The sequence below is a fragment of the Tachypleus tridentatus genome, chromosome 3 (genome assembly GCF_004210375.1).
Source record: "Tachypleus tridentatus isolate NWPU-2018 chromosome 3, ASM421037v1, whole genome shotgun sequence".
Taxonomy (NCBI): domain Eukaryota; kingdom Metazoa; phylum Arthropoda; class Merostomata; order Xiphosura; family Limulidae; genus Tachypleus; species Tachypleus tridentatus.
Window position 1 is genome coordinate 33,629,021 of NC_134827.1, and position 25,564 is coordinate 33,654,584.

The 25,564-nt window shown below is 31.0% G+C and overlaps 3 protein-coding genes across 5 annotated transcripts in view; 2 read left to right on the forward strand and 1 right to left on the reverse strand.

Annotated features, from left to right (window-relative positions):
* LOC143245792 (uncharacterized) overlaps positions 1–4,138 on the forward strand; it is a 216,390-nt gene extending 212,252 nt beyond the window's left edge. The window contains exons 36-37 of the mRNA XM_076492046.1: positions 1,445–1,627; positions 3,994–4,138. Coding sequence (XP_076348161.1) covers positions 1,445–1,627; positions 3,994–4,138 — 328 coding nt within the window. The remainder of the gene's footprint in view (positions 1–1,444; positions 1,628–3,993) is intronic.
* An 88-nt stretch (positions 4,139–4,226) lies between these two features.
* Positions 4,227–12,892, forward strand: LOC143245793 (uncharacterized). The gene is made up of 5 exons (XM_076492047.1): positions 4,227–4,252; positions 4,752–4,824; positions 6,439–6,636; positions 8,527–8,611; positions 10,478–12,892. The coding sequence occupies exons 1-5, from the start codon at positions 4,227–4,229 to the stop codon at positions 10,621–10,623; spliced, it is 528 nt and encodes a 175-aa protein (XP_076348162.1). The 3' UTR covers positions 10,624–12,892.
* A 1,765-nt stretch (positions 12,893–14,657) lies between these two features.
* Positions 14,658–25,564, reverse strand: part of LOC143246662 (zinc finger protein 704-like) — a 57,915-nt gene continuing 47,008 nt past the window's right edge. For all 3 annotated transcript variants that reach the window (XM_076493724.1, XM_076493723.1, XM_076493725.1), the window contains exon 7: positions 14,658–24,866. In XM_076493724.1, coding sequence (XP_076349839.1) covers positions 24,681–24,866 — 186 coding nt within the window. In that variant the 3' untranslated portion in view covers positions 14,658–24,680. The remainder of the gene's footprint in view (positions 24,867–25,564) is intronic.

The window sequence follows — 25,564 nt, forward strand, 5'->3', positions numbered from 1 at the left end:
TACATTCCAGTGGATGATACATGTAAGGTATTAGAAGGTAGCAAGTATCTGTGTAGGTTGTTTAACCTTTGTTTTTTGTATTGTACAGTCCAGTGAATGATACATGTAAGGTATTAGAAGGTAGCAAGTATCTGTGTAGGTTGTTTAACCTTTGTTTTTGTATTGTACAGTCCAGTGAATGATACATGTAAGGTATTAGAAGGTAGCAAGTATCTGTGTAGGTTGTTTAACCTTTGTTTTTGTATTATACAGTCCAGTGAATAATACATGTAAGGTATTAGAAGGTAGCAAGTATCTGTGTAGGTTGTTTAACCTTTGTTTTTGTATTATACAGTCCAGTGAATAATACATGTAAGGTATTAGAAGGTAGCAAGTATCTGTGTAGGTTGTTTAACCTTTGTTTTTGTATTATACAGTCCAGTGAATAATACATATAAGGTATTAGAAGGTAGCAAGAATTTGTGTAGGTTGTTCAACCTTTGTTTTTGTATTGTACATTCCAGTGAATAATACATGTAAGGTATTAGAAGGTAGCAAGTATCTGTGTGGGTTGTTTAACCTTTGTTTTTATATTGTACAGTCTAGTGAATGATACATGTAAGGCAATAGAAAGGTAGCAAGTGTCTGTGTAGGTTGTTTAACCTTTGTTTTTGTATTGTACAGTCCAGTGAATGATACATGTAAGGCAGTAGAAGGTAGCAAGTATCTTTGTGGGTTGCTTAACCTTTGTTTTTGTGTTGTACAGTGCAGTGGATGATACATGTAAAATATTAAAAAGAAACAAGTGCTTGTGTAAGTTGTTTAACTTTTGACCAACCAAAGGCCACACAGTAAGTAATGAAAACACCCAAGGACCGATATTGTTATCTGATTCAAATACATATTTTATCACTGCATGTGTATTTAATTAAGAACGTGACACTGAACCTTGTTAAGTGTTTAATTCTGTGTTGGAGCCAGGATAAAGTTACTTGAAGGTCTAAGTACAGTTTACAGTGTACTAGTTGTATTTGTTGGAGTTGATTAGTTGATATTGAGAAGTAGAAAGTGCTTGTGTGATATAGTGGACATTACATAAAGAATTTAGTTTACTGCTAACACCAAATACATCATGAACTATACATTTATTATGATTAAAAGGTTGCATTTGCACTATATATTGATCAGTGGAAAAGTAAAAAGTGCTTGTGTTACAGTATTAAGAACTGAGGTTATTAAGTTAGGCCTGTTTTGAGAATTTCTACAAGATGACAATGAGTGCTTGTTTGGTGTCTTAAAGTAATTATTACATTCCTCCTGTTTTAACTTGTTTGTCCAACACATTAGTTTTATCTTTTTATACCATTTCCGATCTATTTATACTTTCAAAAAATTTCACAACCACAAATTTATATAAATATTAGACCTAGCTTCCTTTCTTGACTTTGGTTTAACTTTAACGCAGCTCTCTGCCAAAGGAGTTACCAGATACGCTGTCGGCTGTTCGCACTGCTAAAGCTGAAAGGAGACTGCAAGCCAAGCTGAAACAGGAGGGTCTGGAAATTCCTGAAGATGAACTCGCTAAACTTACTCCAGCCCAGCAGAGGGCACTGCAAGCAGAAAAACGCTCGGCTTGGAGACAGGCAAGGTATAACGTTAAAAATAAAAAATTAAGTGTTTTAATACTTTCAGTAACACTTTCTGTACAGCTGCATTTATTTACCTTACATGTAAGTTAGAGATTGTCAAAGAAATGATTTTAAAAAGGTTGTTTTTTTGGGGGGGGTGATATATATCTTTTATATCTTTCAATTTTATTAATTTTCAAATATTGCAACTTATATTTTTATTTATCTGCTTTTTCTTTCTAAATTTGTTCTTCTTAAATTTAGTACTCTGAATCATTTAATTTTATCTAGAATTTATCAAAGTATCAGGTCACCCCTTAAGCAATGTCTGATTTTAGTTTCTGAAAAAGCGAAAGGATTTCAAACGGTTTTAATGTTATTTAATCAATAATGTATGTTCCATTATTATTAATTACTTCCTGTCAACGATTCACAAGCTTCTGAATGTCACTTCTATAAAATTCTTGGTGTTTTGAGGAAAAAAATGTAGAGAGGGTAGTTTTGACATCTTCATATGTTCCAATCTCTTTTCCATCAAGATAGTTCTGCAAACTTTGGAATAGATGATAATCGTATGGGGCAAAGTCTGGAGAATAAGGAGGATGTGGAAGTTTTTCCCAATCTAGTTCTTCAATCTTTACAGATGTGATCCTTGCTGTATGGGGTCGTGTATTATCCTGGTGTAACCAACACCTTTGTGGTTAATCAAAGCAGGCCTCTTTTCTTTCAGTGCAACATTCAAACACTCTAACTGTTAACAATAGAAGTCCGATGTAATCTTTACATTGAGTGACAACAACTTGGAACAGTATACCACCAAACACTTAACAAGACTTTCCTAGGTTGAAGGTCCATTTTGGGTTGTACTTCAGCAGTTTACCTGCACTGAGCCAATGTCTGCAGCACTTAACGTTTTTATAATATATCCATTTCTCATCTTCAGTCACTAACCTGTCCAAAAAGATGAGTAACGTTCATGAGAGTGTAGAGAAGTGTAAATGTCCACTCTTGTTCTAACGTTGGTTTCTGTCAAATCATGTGGGACCCATTTTCCAAGTTTTGACACTTTCTGAGCTGTTGCAGATGACAGTGAACTGTTGAATTGGTTGAATTAAGCTTCTATGCTAGTTCTTCAACTGTTACAGCACAATCTTCATTAAACTCAACAGGACAACCTGAATGTGGTGCATCACTTAAGCTGTAGTCACCTGATCTGAGCTTCTGAAACCACCTTCAACATTTTCTTTCATTGAGAGAATCTGCACCATAAACATTTTGAATGTTTCGTGTAGTTTCTGCTGCACTATTGTCTTTTGTAAACTCATAAATCATTATATGCCTGATGTGCTCCTCAGACACATCCATCTTCATAAGGGTTTATTTGATTAATGATCTGAAAAAGTAGAGTTGGGTTAGTTTAGTTTATATGTCTAACATTTTTATACACGTCCTACTAAATATTTTAGTCATTAAAACCTTCTACAAAGACAGAAATGAAGATGGACTTTCTGTATTAAACTTATGGACATTACTTATGAGATGACCTGATAGTTTTACATATTTCATGTTCAGAAAGTCATGTTCATTCAAGACAGCCACTACAGTTGTTTTTCATAAAGTGGTTGTAAATTCGTTTTCTTATGATTTAGGCTTTGTCCTGCATGATAAACATTTTTAAGATGGTGCTGCAGTATATTTCCTTTGTTATACATGGAATCTTTCTCTTCACTTTCAATTTTATTAATAGATCTCTCACTTTTACCCAGAGAAATCTGTCGAGATATGTTAAAGTAAACGATTTCGTCGGTCATAATTTAGGCCTTAAGAATTACTAAGCATTTAATGTTTATTAAGTTGTTTAATATGATTTAAAGTAGATATAAAACAAACCAGTTGTCTTTACAGATGTTTATTTAGATAAGCTTGTCTTTTAATGACTTGTGTCTGTAGTTCTTTACAGTTGTTTCACTCTGATATCACATGCCTTTCTAAAATTTTACTTTTTCTACCATAATCCAGGGATTCCCTATCTTTTTCACCATTCAAACTGAGTCCTACTCTCCCACGTTTAATAATTTTGTTAAAACTGTGTACCTTAAGGGCCTTATCTGCTTTGATTTTCCTTACAGTCTCCACTTTCAGTGGTGGGTACTGTCTTTCAGCTGCCCTCTCTATAGTATGTCATTTAAAAATTAGGAACAACATAATGCAGATAGCCTTAGTGTGGCTTTACTCAAAAGTGAAAACAATGAAGGTGTTCACTAAAAAGTTTCAAAATATGGCTGTTAACAGAAGACTGTAGGAAACATATATTAAAATAATTTGCTGTTTAAGGTATTTACTTGGTATCCACGAAAACTTAATATTAAATAAAAACCCTTTTTAGGCTTAAATCATTAGAAGAAGATGCGTTTCGAGCCCAGGTGGTGATTACCCGAGCTAAGAGGATGGCTGAAGCAGTAATGGAAGCAAGACCTGTTTTGCCTCCACTAACACCTCCATATGATGGTATTAACAAAGGTATATTGTAAACTAAATTTATAGTTAATATTTTGAAGATTCTCGTAATGTAGCATGAGTGAAATGACCAATACTAAATACATGTACTTTGTTAAGGTAATGGTAAGTGAAGAATCAGTGAGAAAGTAAAATAACCTTGGGAGTGTAGTTAGCTGTTTCCAGAAGTAAGGTATTGTGTCAAATATACTTAGAAATTCACTTGTGAAACTGTAAAATAACATTCTTGAGATAGTACTTTACTGTATGTATATGAATCTTTCCAAAAGAAATATATTCTAAAAATTATAGTGATTGCAGCTAGCTGTTCACAGAAGTTAGTATTTATGATACTGTATTCAGAAAGTAATATATTCTATAAATAGAAGTGAACTGTTTATATATGAAACCTTACAAAAAGTATAGTATGTGGTGTTATACAGATGTGAAGCTTTCTAAAAGTAATATATTTGGAATATTATTGTATTTAAAGCAGCAGAACTGGTGTGTGTGTATATATGAGATTGGTGAGTTTCTAGAATGTTCCTACAGTACCACCTCATGACTGGTGTACTTTAAATTAGTTTTATATAGAAGTAAGAACAAGCCAGAAACTAAATAAAAATAATAATATTTTAAACCCCATAGCCTTCTCCGAGAATCTAACCCAGCCACCAGTGAGAGTCATGAAGTATTATATCAGAGTAATGGAAATGAAAAGGTAAAAGATATGTAAGAATCTCTGTACAACAGTTTTAAATATATCGTTTCTCATGTGAAATGTCTTTTATCCATTTGAGTTTTAACCTTACAGTTTATACAGATCCTAAGGTACATAGCATACTTACAAGCTTTTTATTACTGGTTTACACGAGTGTGTGTGTGTGTACATCTGAACCATGAATCATGTGCAAAATTTACAGAATGACTCAGAAATAATTAACTTTTTCTTAATTTGTGCACAGTCATCAAACATTGATAAGGTAAGACTTTAGGTGGATGTTTTTTTCAATGTTTTGTCAGTGTAAACAAAAGGCATAAATATGGATACAATAAGCTAAGTCATCAGTCAGTTCATAATTAATAAGTTAGTAGGTTTTGACCAAACATGCATTTTGAATTCTATAGTGTTCACAGAACTGTACTGTTTTATTCGCCCTTGTCTGCATATAACTTTATGTTCAGTTTTTCAGACAGAAGAAGAAAATTGTTTTATTAAGACTTGTTAAAAGAAACAATTATACTGTTTTTTTTTTTAATATATCATAATAACTTAGCAGTTCCTAACATCTGATATACTTGTATATAAACACACATCTGTAACAGTTGATTAATTTGTACCGTTGTAACTGTTTTTCACGTTTTAAGTTTGTTTCTGGTTCACATATATGGGTAACCTGACAGGATAAAACCTTCCAATCTGCATTGTAAACAAGGATAAATGATCGTTTGAAAGAACATACTTACTTGTATAAATAATTAAGTTATAAATGAAGTTCAGATCTGTTTTTGATCTAATTCTTAGACCATGATGTGTGAAAATATAAACCTCACTTTGCAATGTTTATCTTCTCCAAAACATGTTTAGACTTTTAATTAAGTACGGCCCAGCTTGCTGGTGTGTATCTTCAAAGTGGCTGCTTGTTTTATTTACATTATACAAAAGTGTAATGTTTACCAGTAGAGGGCTGTCAAAACATAGACCACCAATTTTAAAGCATAACAAATTATTGTTCGTACCATTTTCAACCATTCATCTCTGTTATTCAAGATTAGGGTTGAGTTGCTGTTGTCATTCAGATTAAGTACTGGTCCACCTCTGTTATTTAAGATAAGGGCCAATCCACAGACGTTATTCAGGATAAAGGCTAACCCTTCTCTGTTATACAGAATAAGGGCTAATTCACACCTATTATTCAGGATAAGGGCTGGATTATTACAAAAACTGTAGTTTTTGTGGTATGTAAGGTCATTGAATCAGAATCAAGAACTATCTAATTTATCCAGCTTTCCTGTTTGTTTGTTTTTCTGTTTGTGTTGTCTTTTCTATATGTTTGTTCTCCAGATTTAGTGACATACATTAAATTTTACAATAAAAGACACCCAAGATCCTGTTATGTAACACTGTAGAATGGGAAGGCAGATTTTGACTGTAAAAGTAAAGTGAAACATGCGTAAGGGTTGACTTTCATTGTTTTACCTGCATGTTACAAAGTTCCTATAAATATCTTACTGCTGCCTCATTTAACAGGTTTGTTTCAAAGTGTTCAATAGATTGTCTTTTTTTCCTAGTTCTGACATTTGCTTTTAAACTAACCCCCTTTTCCAACTTAAGCAACCTTCTCTGAAGCCGACCGTGGTAGACTTCCCCCGATTGATTCTCACTGCGCATGATGGAGAAAAGCATGTTGTGGAACGAGAACACGTGATCAATGAAAATGTCACACACAAGACAGAGCAATACATTGATGAAATAACTGGTGAATTAAGGCTTGGGACTTTTCAGTATATAGAAAAAGTTATTGAGAAAGAGGTAACAAGTGCCGCTACAGTAAGATGAGTGTGTGATTTATCACACACCATCAGCTTGAATATGAATGGTTCTTGCACTTGTGCACTTCACTTTTCTTTGTTCTGTTGCACTGTCTATCATTTGCTGAGTTTGTTTTAATGGAACTGGAATCTTTACTTCATGTTATACCTCTTACTAAAGTTTGAGTTCTTCCCAAATTTTTATGTATTTCCTCACTTGTATGTTTAGTGTTATGTTTTGTTTAGGACTATTTCAACCCGTATTTTTTTTCTCGTCATTTCAGAATATTTTGCATATTTATTTATTTATTTGATGGATTATTGCTTTCCATACATCTATATAATTTTATTGCAAATGTTTTTATTCATAATTTGTATTTTTTTTTAACTATAGAACAAAATTCACAGACTTTTTAAAACATTTTATCCAGTGTTTTCATTATTAAAACAGCTGGTCTGTATATAGTTTTGTTCTAATCAAACAAATTCTGTGTAACATGTGCATAACTTAATGTTTTAACTTGTATATCAATCCAGTAAACGTATATTTTTAGAATTATCTTTTCTCTAGCTAGTGTTCTTCAGTCAGTTTTACAAAAACACTGAAAAATATCTGACCATATTTTCTTCTTTCTGTTTACTTATTATTTTAGTTGAATACATCTAAAGCTTTTCAACCGTATTCTTAATGACGATAGTAAATTGTTGTATGTATAATAGATATGTAGAACTGTTTGAAACAAAGTACATAGTTTTGTTTTAAAGGTGAACTTTCTGTGAGTTGTATCATGTCAATAACTCGTGAGTTAAGTAGAACTGAGTTTGGTTCGCCCACACGTGCTGAGTAAACCAACCAGACTATGTTTTCTGAGGGCCGTCACATAAAGAGTGGGTACCAGGAGTGTATGAAACTAATTTAATGGATCAGTTCTTGCCCTAGGCTGTGACAAAAGTAAGAGGAAGGTTCCCAAAAATAAGTTGAAGTTTGTCAGTTTTACTTTTTTGGTAACCAAAAATGATATGAAAATTCTAACTTAAAAGGAAGAAAACATCAATGTAATGGCGTAACAGATGGAAGTGTGTGGTACCTTTAAAACATATTAACGTTTCACATTTGATACCAGGATTGGTAATGATGCTTTTGTGAGTTTCAACGTGGCTTGTATAAAACACCTTAATTCACGTATGTAAACATCTCACATATTCCGTAACAGGTGTTAATATGTGTGGGTGTAATATATGTAGTTACAAATCAGCTACATCAGAAGATTAAAATATACTGCTACATTTAAGCCCAAAATTTCCTTAACTCGTTAACGTTATCAGTCTACAAAACACAGTAAAATAAAATATTTACGGACATTTCAAATTTGATGTTTCATGTAGTAAAGTAACAAAACAACTAGTCATTTCCAGCTAATGTTCAACAATAAATCATTGTCATTTTCCACTGTTGTTTCCCCTTGACACAGGCCAGTGTAGTTACTGTGCCTACAGAGTTTGTGATGAATATTCCTCATTTGTAAAAAAAAAAACTCTGCTCATTTTATAAGTTAAGCACCAGTACGTCAGATTAAAAAATATGCAAGCACACAGAAGTTTTTGTTTTATCTGACATGACAAAATAACTTATGAGACATGAAAAATGGGTATGCATTTATGAATTAAAATTTTTCTCAATTAATTGATAACTTGAATAATTCTGGGGGGATATTTAATTACAACTAATAATACAGAGAGCCTACTATTTAATGGAAGGCACGTAAAATGCCGATTGTATCATGTCGATGCTTCGGTAATGTTAGAAGGTTATTATATCTTGCTCAGTAAATAGTCACATTAGAAATGATTTATTAACACTTCTAAATATCTGAACATTTTCATCTCCCAGATTGAGACCACAACTGAAAAAGTGATAGCTCTAGAGCTAAAATCTCAAGAGAACGGTCACAATGAGAACGGTCACGATGAGAATGGTAAGGTAATTTTAGAATTTTGATTAAATAAGTAAAAACAAAGTTACTTTTATGAATAATTTTGTAAGCCTATTTTTTCTAATGATTCAACTTGAAGAGTAAACAAGGAGAAATTTAAAATAGCCTTTAATGAGTTGAGCTACTTGTTGTAAGTTACTTTAGTAAAGTGAGTGAACAAGTTATGTATGTTTAAAGAAATATATACGTTTCAGCTTGTTGTTTTCGTTAACTGTGGAACTTTCATTACTCCCATAATTTCTCATTTCTTGATAAGATTTTAAGTTGTCTGTTGATCCTAAAAAGTATCATATAAAGTACAAGTATGTATAATAATTACAATGACTGGTAAGTGTTTGTATCAACAGCTCTACTTGCAGTGCAGCCCAGTCTGCACACATCGTGTTTTACAACGTGGTTAACACTATAATTTTCATTGAAATAAAGGTGGTAGAGCTTTAGATATTCCTAACAGCAGTTTTCCAAACATTTTCAACCTATCCCAAGCTAGAATTATTTGCACTTGATGGGTCCCAGCAATAAATGGATGGTTTATTTATAGCTTTTGGCCTGTGCATCAACCAATGATGCAGATCTCTCTGCATGGTGTATTTGTAACTGTGATACGTGTGATGTGCAGAAAACTGATAATCAATCAACATTTTGACCTTTCACTCCTGGTAAGTTTATATAAACACTGAATCCATAAGAGCTGTGAATAAGCATGTTTAAATGTTCTCTGGATTGTCAAACGAAGCTGGGATTTTATTTCAAGGAAAGTGTTTCCGTGCAGATGCTTTGTACTTCTGTACAGGCCCTACATGGCCAGCTGGTTAAGGCACTCAACTCTTAATCTGAGGGTCATGGGTTCGAATCCCCGTCGCACCAAACATGCTCACCCTTTCAGCTGTGGGGGCATTATAGTGTGATGGTCAATCCCACTAGTTGGTGAAAGAGTAGCCCAAGAGTTGGCGGTGGGTGGTGATGACTAGATGCCTTCCCTCTAGTCTTACACTGTTAAGTTAGGGACGGCTAGCGCAGATAGCCCTCGTGTAGCTTTGCGCAAAATTCCAAACAAACCAAATCCTTGCATACTCACTTTAGAAAAAGGTAGAAATTCAAACTTGTCCTTTATATTTTTTTTAATCAGGAAATGATTATTTCCTTTCTCTACAAGTAACCCCTCACGTACACACTGTTGTCATCAGCAACTAATTTCATAAGCCAAACACCCTGTTAGAAAACTGTCTTAACTGGACTCTGTCCACTCTCTCTCTCTTTGTATTCTACACTTGCTTCCTTTTGTCCTGTTATATTCAGAATACAACACAAAGAAACCAGAGGCCTTTACAGTATTACTGTTATACCCTTCAGCTAATTACAGTTGACACTTAAATTGATCAAAGTAAGTTATATACATAGATCAGAACTCCAAATTATATTACCATGCGTTTTTATCTTTTAACCTTGTGTTTAAAGTTTCTTCTGTAAGTACAGTTATTATTTCTTGTTTTACCCCATATTTTAAATTGTTATATTTTACTTAACTGTAATCACTTGAGAATAAGACAGATACTACAAATGCTTAAACTTATTTTACGTCTTAGAGAGAATTCTCGTGTTTTTGGAGATTATGGCTGGAAATCGTTAAAATATTCATAATGAATGAAGAAATAGTAAAAACATAACACAGTCAATACTTATTTCATCTTTAACAACTAATGTTTTTATTTGGTGAAGCAGGAATTTCATCTTTAACAACTAATGTTTTTATTTGGTGAAGCAGGAATTTCATCTTTAACAACTAATGTTTTTATTTGGTGAAGAAGGAATTTCATCTTTAACAACTAATGTTTTTATTTGGTGAAGCAGGAATTTCTGATGACGAAGAGATCCTCAATTCTGAAAATAATTTGACCTCTTCAGTCCATAATTGTCCAGCAGATGACTTGTTCTCTGAAATAGCCTGTACACCAGGAAGGAAGAAGAAGAAGAGACGTCCAAAGAAAAGATAAAAATTTACTATTTGTTATCAGGGAAGGAAATGTGTAGTTTTGTCAAGTCGGTGCTTACGTCAGATTTTTACATTGATAGTTTTGACTGATCGAGGTTGCATGTTATGTTTAAACTTGTATCGTTGCTTATAATTGGGGGCTGGCCTCTCAATTTATTTGAACATTTATAAAGTATGTGTACCCGTTTTTTTTTGTTTTGATTTTAATGAAAATCAACTGTTTTTAAAATTTGTGGCTTTTTATATTCAGTGTACTGTGTGTGTTCAATATTATCTCTGTTGTGTCTACATTATACTGACCATGATGTTGGAAGTGGATAATTTTCTTGTAGTAAAGAAGTTAGTATTTCTCAACAGGCAGCAACATTTTGACTTTGATGTCTTATGTAAATTACAGACTGACTGGTGGACTTGTCACTGATTTTTATATATTATTCTGTGACTTGAAATTATAACTGAAGTGGAACATTCCATATTTCTGAGAAACAATTTATTTTTAAACTGTAAATGCTTATAAACTAACAGTATTTTTTAAATAAATATACACATTCCAGCAAAGTCATAGGAGAAAATTACTGTTATTTCAATGTTTACAGATAACTCTTTCAACCGTTTTATATCAAAAGCCAAGTGAAATATTTCTTCCATTCGAATGGCATACCACATGTGTAAAATGCTGTAACCCACTCCACAAATAGTCCTTTTAAGTTCTCTTTGAATAAGGTCCTAAATAATGAATAGTTCACTGAGCAATGATTCAATATATTTTTTCCTTGCCATTAGTATCAAGACAGTACCTGAACACCCTTCAGTTACAGTAGCATCTTCATTATTTCCAAAACACTATGTATATCATTCTTCGTGTTGATTGAAGTGGAATCTTGTGATAAACTATTGATGTCCAAGAAATTTGTTGAATAGCAGCTAGTCTTATTAACGTTCTATAGTTGGTAGATTATTAAAATTATCTGAAGTAGAGCTGTAGTTGTATCACTGTTGTACTTGTGGTATTTACTCACCCCGGTTTTGTGTATGTTATAACTTATTTCGGTTTTGTATTTAAACGTCGTTATTTTGAGAGGGAATTTACGTAATATGTGTACATCTTATTTTGCAAAATGTCACTTATCATTGAAACAATTTACGAGATAATTTACCTACGATGGTGGTCTAATTCTTCAGCCTACAGACAGACCAGAATTGGTTGTATATTGCTTCTTTTATGGGGAACCATTTTAAAAATTTCATTTTCACTTTGTCCAGTACAAAGTTTTTCATGTAGTTTTTGATTTGTAAAAACAGTGAAACTAATCAATTTGGTGGTTTATTTCATGTTTCAGTTGTAGTAACTTGAATCCATTTCCTGTTTTTATTTTCACCGATATTTTACACACACATACTATATGTTCATGTTATACAGTGTTGTTATCAGTTATTGATTTGTTTGGAGAAGGGTAGATATAAATGTAGTTGTTTTACCTTTCTAGTATTATAGTCGTTTTTCTTTTGTATCCACCATGTTGTTCATGGTGTGAAACATTTCTTGAAGAAACATAATAAGTAATGAAAACAACTTTGTCCACACAGATTTATGATTCCATCCATAAGTAGATTATAGTTTTAGCTAATGTTGTACGTTCACATCGAGATAAGGCTGGGCTTTTGTAAGAATGAAAATTTTCTGATTATTATGTAGTATGCCAGAAATATTTGTGTAATTTAAAAATAAAACTATTTTTTTCAATACAGTATTTGGAAAAGAAATAATAATAATAATATGGTGGTTACATGCTGTGATTGTACAGTAAGTTTTTACCTACTTTACGTGTCATTTTGACAACAGTTTTGAAGCTAACAAGTACAATTTTTATCACTTTGTCAGTATAGATTTTTTACATGTAGATTGGCCAAGAATATCCCATTAAAGCCCTTAAAGATACATAAAAACTCCATTACTTAATAACCTCTGACATTTTTTAATGAAAGATAGGAAGACAGGATTAATATAAATAGTTTCAGCTGTTGTATGCACAGCATTGACATAATGTTGCTGGGTTGAAGACAATACAATTTCAAAAGGAAAAAGCAAATTTGTTTAATTTCGTTTTTAAAGGTACACAGAACATTGTTATATGATATTTTACAAATTAAACAAAAAAATTGTTTTCAGAAATCGGTAAAATTTTGTTCCTTTGGAAATATTTGGTAGCTGTTGTTGGTTGTCCCCCTATGTTATGTTGCATGATACATTCACTTATATCCTTCCTAATTATAGGATTGTGTTTATAGTGCATTTAAATGGTTTACTCTGGTAAAACATTCTCTTTGTAGTAATGTGTGTATAATTACTGCTTCTATAGATTAGAAAAGTGCAAGGTTGACTCACCCTTTTTTTTGTAACCTTCATTTTTGAGAACACTAAGCTGTACATTTCTATTTCAACAAACTTACAGTTTTGTATTTAATGTGATATTAAATGAATAGTTTATTATATTAATCTCTTGTTCTGTAGCCATAAAGAAATCTTGGTTGATGGTATAAACTTTTGATGAATAAGGTCGTGAATAGGTCATCGGAATCTTGACTTACATGTGGCTCAGTTACACACTTTTGCACTGCAAAAAACATTATCACTCACAGGTGACAAGAAGCATTTGAAATATTTGATAGGTTGATGGATCTTCAGTTTCAGAGTTACATTCAAACACCAGGTGGCGTAATGAAAAATGCTAGGTTTTCTTTTTGTTGTTTTGTTTTCAACCGTAGTGTCACTCAAACAGCTTTTACTAAATGTTGAAACTAAGAGTATTAGTACACGTATTTTAGATAAACTTACCTGAATTTGAAATTACTTATTTTCATCTGTGGTGAATTGTACTGAACTGTTGTTTTATGTTAAGATATTAATATTCAAACAGGTACAAGAGTAACTGACACTGTATTGTGATAAGCTTGTTAAATGTATAGTATGTTATATGATCTTGCTGGCACTCGTTAAAAAACGAAAATAGGTAACCTGATCTCAGTTATATAATGCAAGAAAAGCATTATTTTCATGTGGTATAAACTGTACATGGTTGAGGCTTTAATTAAAGGCCATTAACTCATTTTGTGGTCATCTACTGCCTTGATATTGTAGAATAAACAGAATAAAAGAAATTGAATTTAAATGTTGTTGTCACTGGCCTCTTTTTCCTTTCTCTACTATGTACTCATATTATTAATGTAATGTTTACAGCTGCACTCCTGCGTACTGTTTAACTCACGGATATACTCTGTTTTAATTATTATTAAGCAATTTACAGGCTAGAGATTATACAAGATTTGAAAGAATCATGTTTGTTCTTACATTGTGTAGTTAAAATTATAGAATAATTGAGTGAATTAATGATTTATTTATTTAAGATATGAAACAATAGTCATTTACTGGTTATAGATATACGTATTAGCTTGTCATTGTGTGTGTACATTGTAAAATACAAGAACGTACTAACTGTTCATAAATGGACTGAATGAATTACAAACCACCGAATGTACACATTATTCCAGTAATATTAACTTGTGTATGAAAAGAAGGAAACATCCTTTGTAAGTTTGATTGAAATATTTAAAACAAATCTTCAAAATCTGTTTTAGCATTTTGGAATTTTTCAGCAAGTAATAATACACTGATTAACTTAGCACTCGTGACCAGTGTTTCTTCTACACTGCATGACATCCAATCAAATACCGTGTTAACGGCTTCATTGGTCTAAAAATACCCTCCATACAAAACACAGAAAATAACTGGTAGTACACAAGTGACCCTTGCTTTGATAGTGATGTATGTTAGAAAATTCATTTCACACATGGACTGAAACAATTATTGGAAACATTGCTTGTGAAATATGTCAGTTTTGTTTAATCTAATTAACGTATAACGTACATTTCCTGCTCACTTTAATATTATAAAAAGTCAGGGTTTTTTTCGTCCTAGCTATTTTGATAATGGAAGTCTTAATATTTCAGTGGTGTACAATACATTCATACATAATATGAATCATTCAAGCTTTTTATTGTAATAAACAGACATTATATACAAAATTGGTTTTAAAACATTTTTACAACAAAGAATTCAAAGTTATTACAAAACATTCATACAAAAACATACAGTTTACCTAAACTAACATTCTTTGATAGACTAACATTAATTTCTAACTAACCTTGTTAGTAAAGGGATTTGTCTTAATTGAACAATAAATGCAGTAATAAATGTATTTATCTACACAAAACAGTTCAGTGTCGTAGTTAAAATGAAAATTTTTAATTTTTTTTAAGTTTAATATGGGTTGTTAAAGATAAGTTAATAACGCTATAAACATTTTTCTTTCTCTTGGGTCTAAACCCATCTCATGAATAACATTTCTCACATTATGTTTAGAATTTTTATATTGATAGGCTTAACAAAGAAATGAATGCTAGTTTAATTCAACACTTCTTGGGATCATAAAATTTTTCTATCTATATTGTGCACATGGTATGACTTGTGTAGAAAGAAAGAATATCTGAAGACTTTGAGAGTAAATATGTATTTTTACACCAGTCTTAAATGTTAACCAATTAAGTGTTGTATGGTGACATAAGAAATCACTGAGATACCTATTATAGAGATAAGGAAAAACAAGGCTTAATTGTTTTGGTTTATATATAAATGCAACCTTCCACAAAAGCATCAGGTCAGGCAGTCAGTATCAAGAAGAGAAAATTATGCTTGAAAGTTATAACACCAACAAAAGATACCTAACTTTTTATCTGATATCAGCTATCAGCAAATATAGCTGTTAATTAATTATGCTTGTTGTACGACATTATTATTATTAGGCCTATTATATTCATTAACTCTAGATTCTTTACCTAGTCCCACGAAGATATTCAAAAGTTAGAAAGGTGTAAAATAATAGTGTTTCAACCACATTATATTTGTCAAATCTATTGTCAGCACATTTTGCTCAAGCCAGCTGGAATACAACAAACACTGCAGCGATCATAAACACTATTTACGTAACCCATTCTTTATAACAACTGTTAGCAAGCGAATGTCTTTCACAAACCAGCAAAGATATTATTATTAGGCCCATTACATTGCTATTGAAACATTAACAACAGCTACATATCTTGAGTTATTTGAGAATATATGTTGAATCATATTTTATATACTAGAATATTTAACATGCAGCACATAACTTTTATCTTGCACTTCATCTTTCAAAGGGTGTAAAATAATTTTCATTAGATCAAAGTACAGTGAACAATTTTATCGTTACAACCTTACCATATTTTTCAAGTTTTTAAAAACATTTAATTTTAAACAGTTTACAAATATCTTCAACAATTGTCCATGTTTATTTGACATTAGGGAACTAAAAAAGAATTCCTGTAATGCTTTAAATAATCTCCAAAATTGTAACTTTTAACACACACACAAAAAAATATGCACTCACGTGATGTATCACAAAGAACACGACCATACTTGCTGGAGAGCACACAGATTGTGAAATTCTGTTTTGACATACAAGGCATTTATTTACAAATTCAAGTTACTAATCACTGTTCTTCTGAAATGTTGTTTTTTAACACACACAAACATGTATACTGTTCATACAAAAGAATCTCCCTAAACACCAGTGTGCTAAATAATCAACATGCTTGCCTCCAGAGTGAAATGTTCAGGTCATGGTATGACACTGAATACGCTTCATACTGATCTGTGGAGTTAGGATGAGGGGAGGTAATGTAACAGTCAGTCCCACTATTTAGTTAGAGGTGGTCAGTGCTGCTAACTGGTTGCCTTCCTTTGGATTAGCCATGTCTAAATGTGAGGGTTGTCTGAACATCTGTTTAGTCTAAGTGTTGTTATAAGGTGTTGTGGGTTCAGGTTGAAGGTATCTTAAAACCAGTAAAAACTTTAAGTATATTTTTGCAGTTTGCCTGGTTTATCTCCTAGTTCTCAATCCCACATAGCTTTTAAATTTAGGCATATTGTTGTAAATATGCATAGATTATCTCACATGTTACATTCTGCAATGAGCCTGAAGTATTGGCATATTGCTGAAGATCACAGATTGTAACCCTTTTCCTTTGTAAGTGTTCATTGTCGATCATCTTTGCTCCATCAATCTGTGCATTCTTACACCACAATTAGTTTCTAACTACACAGTTTTGGTAAACTGTAAATTGTTCTTTCACAATTTACAGAAAACTTGTTTAAGAAAGCAGTAAATAATTGTTACATTGTCTACTTTTAATTCAGTCTGAAACAGACCAAGTCATTTCTACAACATATTAAACACAACAGTAAAAAACTTCTTGCCCAAAAAAACAAAATATATAAAGTGTGAAAATTTTGAATGTCAAAACTATAATCTTGAACATTCTTCTGTAGTGAAGCACCATAACAAAATTATTCACGTACAATAACTGTGTGAAACTTCTAATCTTATCATGTCAAGTCTGACCTTTCCATGATAGGAATACACTAACTGCCACTTAATAGAAATTATTTTTCCTTTAAAACTAGTAATTTCCCATTTCTACAAAATGAATCAAGAACTTAAATATATGAGTTAATAATATATATATAATGACCAACAAAAGAATTGGAACACTATGCTATGAATACATCATCTGTTGTTATGACAAAGGAACTATATTTTTTTAAACTAAGTAAATGTTCCATTCCACTTATTATTATCTCTTATATTATAATTATAATATACAGAAAATGTGCTCTTGCAAAGCTGTCAGTTTTTTAATTTCAGAAGAATCATAATTATCATATTTCTTAAAGGCATAAATTTATATATATGTGTGTGTGTGTGTGTGTGTGTGTATTCTTTGTAGTTAATTTATCTTTCAATGAATATAATCCAGAAACTCAAAACTAACAACTGTCATATATATTAAGATACTTTCTAAACACTGGGAGACAATGACAAAAAGTGGTTACAGTGTAATCTTATTTATTTCATTTACATTAGAATTAAAATATTGCTTTAGGTTAAACTTTATATTGAGATACTATTCCTTACCTGACTTTTATTAATGATACCTGTTCTCTAATTAAAGCACGTCAATGATATACATGTTTATTACTGATCTCTTTAGCCAAGTAATGCTGTTTTTTGCTGCTTTGTACAAAATGCATTTACTTTTACAAACTAATATAATGCAATACCATTAGTTAAGCCTTTTCCTGAATAAAAACAAATCAAAAGTGATAGCACTACATTCACTACAGAAGTTTAGACAATTTAAACTATCTAAATTATCTGAAGACTCCTTGTTTGGTATGTAGTACATGAAACTGTTGCAAAACTGATCTGACTTTGTCACATACACTGGTTCACCCAGTGAGTTTGTTACAATTTTTAATTTCCTCTAGCTGGTGTTTACACAATTCTAAAGGTGACAAACACACAACTTCAGGGAGAAGCGTCCAAACGTCTCAAATATTCATAAGGCCTTTGAAACGTTAATTATTTGATATATAATACATTATAAATTTATAAAAACTGTGCTTATGCAAGCCTAAAGAACTCATAAAAAGTTTAAAGAATACACATTTATAATACAAGGGACTTGAGATCCATACTGATGACTTTACTTACACTGAATAAGATTGCATATCTTTGTAAACACTATTCAAATGTTTACATACACAACATACCTTAATATTCACATATTTGTAGTTAAATTACTAATCTTTTAGAAATTAAAATATGAATATTGTTATCCTGTCAAACACACAGCAACAAACAAGTTTACATCATTCTAACAAAATACTGAACTTATAGCAAATACGATAAAGGCAAAATAACTAGTAGAGATGACAAAGATTCTGAATAAAACCTTGAAAGGACTGGGTGTTTTTTGGTGCTCAAAGAAGAGGTTTCATTCAACAAAACAAGGTCTGGAAAAAAAATCTTAGATTTAAATTGTATCTGTTAATATAACATTTGTACACTTTATGATAACCACCGTTATATAAACAGTTTGTAATGTGAATCCAAGAAAACCGTCAAAAGCAACAAGGGAAACTTAAGTAAAATATTAAATCACATGAAAATTGCACAGGGTCGTATTGAAAAAGTTCCAAACAATTTTAAATGTCAAATATTGGAATAGTTATTAAGACACTTACAAGCTAAATTATCTTTAAAATATTGTAACAGATTTCTTTCAATAGACATGTGATAGAAGCAAATTAGCGTACATAACATAAGTATGAAGCGGTTAACGTTAAGTCACGTAAAACTAAGAATGCTTTAAAACCAATAACCTTTATATTTTAAGTTCTTATGTTAGACAAATTAAGAAAAAATACCTGGCACTTTTGAACTTGTTTTATTTGGTTTTAAAAGTGAGAGTGGTCGTACATTATCCTTAAAGTACGTTATAACATTACACTGAGACTGGTGTAAACTGTAAAACATCCAACAGATAGTCACATAATGGTGGTTTGAAAATCTTCACATGAGCAGCTACAGTACTGTACACAACAATAAGGAATATAATCAAAGTGCAGAAGTCCTTTGTACCATCATGAAATACACAGTTTATAAGTAATATTGGAAAGACACTAGAATGAGCTTGATAGAAAGAAGTCAACAAAATTATACTATGAAAATATTTTACTGTTAAATGAAGCATATCATACACAGAATAAAACACACTTCACTAGCAACATTCAACTGAGGCCTCTATGTGTGAAAATAGTTACTATGACGTTATGCAATTAGTCCGTTTCTCAAACTTTTAACATTGTTAGCCTTGGTTAAAATGAAAAGGGTAAATGGAATAATCAGGGCTTTCATTAGCACAGAATTTACCACTTAAAATTATCTTAACTGTCATAAATAAATAACATTTAAAAAAACAACTGGTATAGCCTTATGTACGTTATGTAAAGTGACAACTGGTATAGCCTTATGTACGTTATGTAAATTGTGCCTAATTATTCGTAAGTTATTAAAAGAAAAATTATACATATTTTCACAGATAACTGTGATTTTGAAACATTTCTATTTTTATAATCTTTAACATACCAACATCAATGTTTCCCAAACTTACATTCTTTGCACACCCTTTCTTTTACCAATCTTCAAAATATATGGCATCCTCACTTGTAATATTTATTACATGAAATAATATAGTAATAAAAATGTATTCAAACAATGAAATATACTTAAATGGAAATGATATGTTCCTACCTGGATGACAACAACTGTTACACTTTTGATACTTGTGAACCACAAGAGCAGGTTATTTTCAAGTAACAATAAAATTTACTTTTTTTTCTAATGGTTAACATTCTTAGAAATCATGATACGCATGAAGATGGTCAAACCAGTTTTACGACCATGTTGACATATCATTACTACAGTCTTTCCTCAAGTTTTTTAACCACTGTAATAAAACACCTTTATAAGATTTGGATAGGTTTCTGTGCATTTTAAAAATGAAAAATTATTAATATACAATGTCTTCAACCACCAACACTTCCTGCTGATAACTTTGGAAGTTACATCCCACAGTCTAGTAAATTTTGAAAAACTGCTGAAAATCCAGTATAACCCTTTAACCTAATACATCATTAAAGTACCAAATTAAATAAAAAAATAAAGTTTTCATCATACCTCATGTTTATGAATTCTTATAATAATTCTTCCACTTCTGTACAAAAACACAACAGTCTATAACCCAAGTATTTTTGAAGGATAGATCTTTCTTCCTGTACAAAACACAACAGTCTATAACCCAAGTATTTTTTGAAGGATAGATCTTTCTTCCTGTACAAAAACACAACAGTCTATAACCCAAGTATTTTTGAAGGATAGATCTTTCTTCCTGTACAAAAAACAACAGTCTATAACAAGTATTTTTGAAGGATAGATCTTTCTTCCTGTACAAAAACACAACAGTCTATTATTTTTGAAGGATAGATCTTTCTTCCTCAAAGGTGAAAACTTTAATTTTTTTAAGTGTTTAAACAGTTTGTTCATTTAAAATCTGTTTCAATTTTTGTTAGATTTATCCTGCAATTAAATCTTTTTCTCTGAATCAAATATTCTATTGACATTTGTATTCAGTAACATTATTTTTAAATGTTTATTGTATATAATTACTATAAAATAACTAATTAAACGAGGCTTACTCCCTCTGTAACTTTCACTTTCCCTTTCTGATATTGCTCAACAGTATACATTACTGGTTAGCCACAAAACCATCACCTGATTCTTCTTGAGTGAACTATTGGTGCTTATGTTGAATGTTTAATATTCATGTTCGTTTGTTTGCTTTTTTTTTTTTATATAACCCAGATGATGCAACAATAAAATAGTTTAATACAGATGTGACAACATGTTCTGTAATGACACAATGAGGCTCCAACAGTGTTTTAATATTATTACTGTATACAACCTCTGGAAATGCATATAGCCTCTGAAAAATTTATCAAACCGAAAATAAACCAGTCTTAATTTTATGTTTTTTAATTTAAAATTAAACATTCTCATTGACTATCAGCTTGTCATTAAGTTTTACTTAGTTAAAAGAAAAAAACAGAATAAGTGGTATGCTACCTTCAAGTAGTTTTGTTTTTTAGTTATATAAAACTGTTACTTATTAAGGCACTTGTTTTTATACAATTTAGATTTACATTTGTTGCTTTATGAATTAGATTTGTTTTAGAATCTCTATGCAAAGCTACATAACTGGTTATCTGAACATGGCTGTCCCTAAGGGTAAAAATCCTCAAACATAAGAAGGGATTCTACTAATTTTGCTCAATAACTTAACTGTCATTTTTTTTCATTTCTTTGAATGACAAAAGAAAGAAATTATAATATACAAGCTTACTATTAATTAGTACTGATTACATTGTAACAGCCAACAAAACACATTATCTCTCAGAACACGGGCTTGGTCGATTTGACCAACCACATGGCCTTCATTTTGTAATTAAAGCTCTAAATGTCTTCTCCTCATAACCTTGTTGCCTGCAAAAACTAATGTCATAAGTTCCTTTACTGGTTCATTAAAAAACGTTTAATGATTATTCATATTCTATTAGTTGTGACCTGTTTACTTTCCAACAGTGCGATGGAAGTCACGCAGGGATTATAAGAAAGCAAAACTTACCCTTATCTCTAATTTTGAACTGCTAGTCTAAAAGAAAGGCAGCTAGTCAGCAGCGACCACCTCTAACTCTTAAACTACTTTTATTTAACAGAATAGTGGGACTTCATCAACCCCCTCGAAATATGTCAATAAACACAAAGTGTAATAACCATTAGACAAGCCACAACCCTCAAATTCACTATCTGATCGTGCTAACCACCAAGGGGAATGGCTAATACTAGTCATGTCAGTAAACATGGACCACGCAATTAAACAGACTGTGTACTTAAGTTAACAAAAATTAATAAACTTACAGAGTAGTACTCAAAATGATATCAAACAATTTTAGGTTAAACCTCTTCATTAAAGTAGACATAAACTATATTTTCCTTAGAATAGGTAATGTACCCCAAATTTTTTTTTAATTCTTCAATGTATAACGATCATGGCAGTCAACAACATTTATAACTACGTATTTATTTCAACTGTGTAAGCCATTGAGTCACTTAGTAACAGATGGATTTTTATATTTACAAAAACAAAACTGATAAATGTTAAAACATTTCTAGTAAACTTGATATATTATCACCCAAAGCATGTAAATATATACGAACAAGGGCTTGCTATTTTATTTATTCATGTCCTATCTTCATCAAGAAATATTACTCTGTGAGATCAGTCAGCAGAACTATAAAAACTATCATATTTGAATGTTATATCAAACTTTATACTAACATATAACAATTATCATAAAAAACGTAATACAAAAATGTTACGAGTTTCTTTAAATTTAACATAATACCTTTTTCTCATAGAAAACTATATTTAAAAGTTTAATGTTTATAAATGTTAATATCCAAAGGATAGAGAGTATAATGCATAGCACGTCTGGCAATTTGTACACTGAGGTGCTAATTCTTACCTACAGTGTTCATACACTGAATAAAAAAACAACAACAAAAAAGACTCACCGATTGTCTTAATATATGTTTTAAACAAATCAACAATCCGTAAATTATAAATGGTGCACCTAAACTTCCTGCTATTAAAATTCTGTTTATAAAAAAAGTACAGTGAAATTAATCAACCATCTAGCTAGAACTAGTTCAACAGAATAACTTTGCCTGTATCTACAAGACTAATTAGGGTTTGTACAAAGTGCCTACTTGTAAGACCGAAATTGTTTTCTCAGTCGTTTACACACACAGAATGCTTTACAAAACAAAGAATAATAGCAGTAATCACACACTGAAAATTAATTACTAATTAGTTTGATTTCATCTGTCAGCATTAAATAGTATTAATATTGTGTGTAATTACAGGTGACATTATAACAGCAATTTTTAGTTTGTTTACAAACTCTTTAAAATGCTTTCCTGCATGAATAAAAGACGCATCAAGTTTGTTTTCTCCAACGAACAGAATTATCCTAGTATCATGTAATACTGTAAATTATTCACAATGTTTCAATATTTAGGAACCCAAACTTAAAGAAGCTATGCCACAAATATCAGTTTACAGAATACATTCTTTTCTAAAGACAAATTAAAACTAACTTTTCAGCAATTAATTTTTCTTTGTAAACTGTTTTCAAATTATTAAAATTTTCACATATTACTTAACAATAAGACATCACACAAAGAAGGATTATTTATTTCTGTATTATTTATATACTTTGCTGCTGAAAGTAGCTTAGAAACATTACCTGTTATTTTCAGGTCTGCGGGGATAGTTCGTTAATTTTATCATTGAATAATAACCTTAAAAAAACATCTCCAAATGCTAATATAAAAATGTACCAATCCAAATGTTTTTTATAAGTATCTACCAATGGAACATTAAGTAAACAAAGTCAAAGAAATTTATCAACAAACAAATTAAAGGTATTCGTGTTATAAACGCTATATGAAAATGCTACCTATCTTTTACAGTTATAGTGTAACACAAACTGACTTGCTATACTAGCTTTAATTATAAATATGCTAAAAATCCTAGTTACTGACACTAGTGAGTATTTGTAATACAGTTATAGAATTCTTATCGATTTATTATTAAATGCAATAGATAAAGAGACTCCTTAATTTTTCATTTCAGATTTTGCTAAATAACTAAATGCACACAGTACAATTATAAAATACACTTAATAAATCTATCTAGTAAAAACAAACCAATATGTATATCCAAATGTATTTATATTTTCAATTCAAATCACTAACACATTTTTGGCAAGTTAAAAAGAACAAAAACAAAATAAGTGAAGCATGTCTCCTACTACATACAACTTACATCAAACATAAAAAGACCATATTTCCAGCTATGGATACCTAAATTTGTTTAAAAACATAAAAGGGTAAGGAATATCTGGCAAGCAAAGCCAGATGGGAGTATTTTAAACCAAAATATTCAAAGTTGGGTGGTCTTTCTAGCCTCCACCTCCAGTGTGGTACCTATTATTCCAAACTTATTAAGAAATAAAAGTTATTAGCACAGTTTATACTATGTTTGAGCAATATTTCAACATGGTTGTTGTTAAATTTAATTATGTGTTTGCTAAAAAAAGTGATACTTTATTCATAAAGCAGTGATATATCAGTTAGAAAACGTATCAATATAAGTAAGACTTGCTAAGCCATAAACTGCATGACAACTTTTAGTTGCTAAAACCTTGTCTCATTTCTGTAAAATCAGTTGCAACATATAGCATTGCACAATATCACTGTGCTCTCAGTTTTTTTTGTGTTTTTTTTTTAACACCACACCATAATTTCACCACTGACAATATAAAAGAATCTCAAAAATTGTATTGGAAAGTAAAATAGAAAATATTTATGAGATCTTTACTGTAGATTACAAAATAGCTTGCTCTGCTCTATATAGCTCTCCCACTGCAGTCCTTCAACATCAGTCAACAAATCTGATGCACGCTTTCTTCCATTTGCACTGAGTGCACCACAGATCTTTATTATCCATGCCATAAACTTTGCGACACTTACGGCTTTCCAAACGGACTTTTCGCTGTTGTGGTGAGCTCTTAGGGGAGGTGGAAAGTGACTTGGTGCTAAGTCTTGGATGTTTGTGGGGTGAAACCTAAAATTATAATGCAAAAGGATTTTGAGAATTTGCACTTTACTTGCTTTCTGGTAATCATTATTTTGGTTGTCTGATTTTTTTAAATTCAAGGATATATCTGTGTGATATAAAACATATCTGACCCCATTATATCATGTTTTATTTCATTCTTTGTAAACAGGTTTATAATATATAATATATATATATATATAAAATGAAAGTTTAATTTCTAATTGCCTAAACATACAAACTGCATTTAAGGGAAAGCTCTAAATAACTATCTCTAAATTTGATCTTTAAGAGGAAACATTTTCAAAATCACTTGCTCAGATATCATAACGTGAGTGAATATATAAATAAACATGTCACTCTTTTATGTACATGATTAAATAATTCACTAGTTAATAGTGATATCATTTTGAGGTTAAACTTTAAATAAAATCACTGGGGAAAATTAATCATCATCTTTACTGATAAATAACCTGTTTTATGATTAAGCTGCATATATTAATATTCATGTTGATATCCTGATATATGTTTTTACATTAAAGCATTTGAACAATAAGTTTTGTTTACTAAAATTTATACTCAAATTAACCATTATTGAAATGTTTCTTTTTTGTTACAATGTCAATTTACCTCAGTCAGTGTACATAACCAAGAAAAAACGTAAAATGATAATTTTGTGCATTATAATGAATGTTTAAAAATTTTTA

Coding starts and splice junctions, on each gene's coding strand:
- LOC143245793 (XM_076492047.1), top strand. CDS start 4,227: ATGGTAAGTGAAGAATCAGTGAGAAA. Junction 4,253..4,751: donor AGTGAAGAATCAGTGAGAAA/GTAAAATAACCT, acceptor TAAACCCCATAG/CCTTCTCCGAGAATCTAACC. Junction 4,825..6,438: donor AGAGTAATGGAAATGAAAAG/GTAAAAGATATG, acceptor TTCCAACTTAAG/CAACCTTCTCTGAAGCCGAC.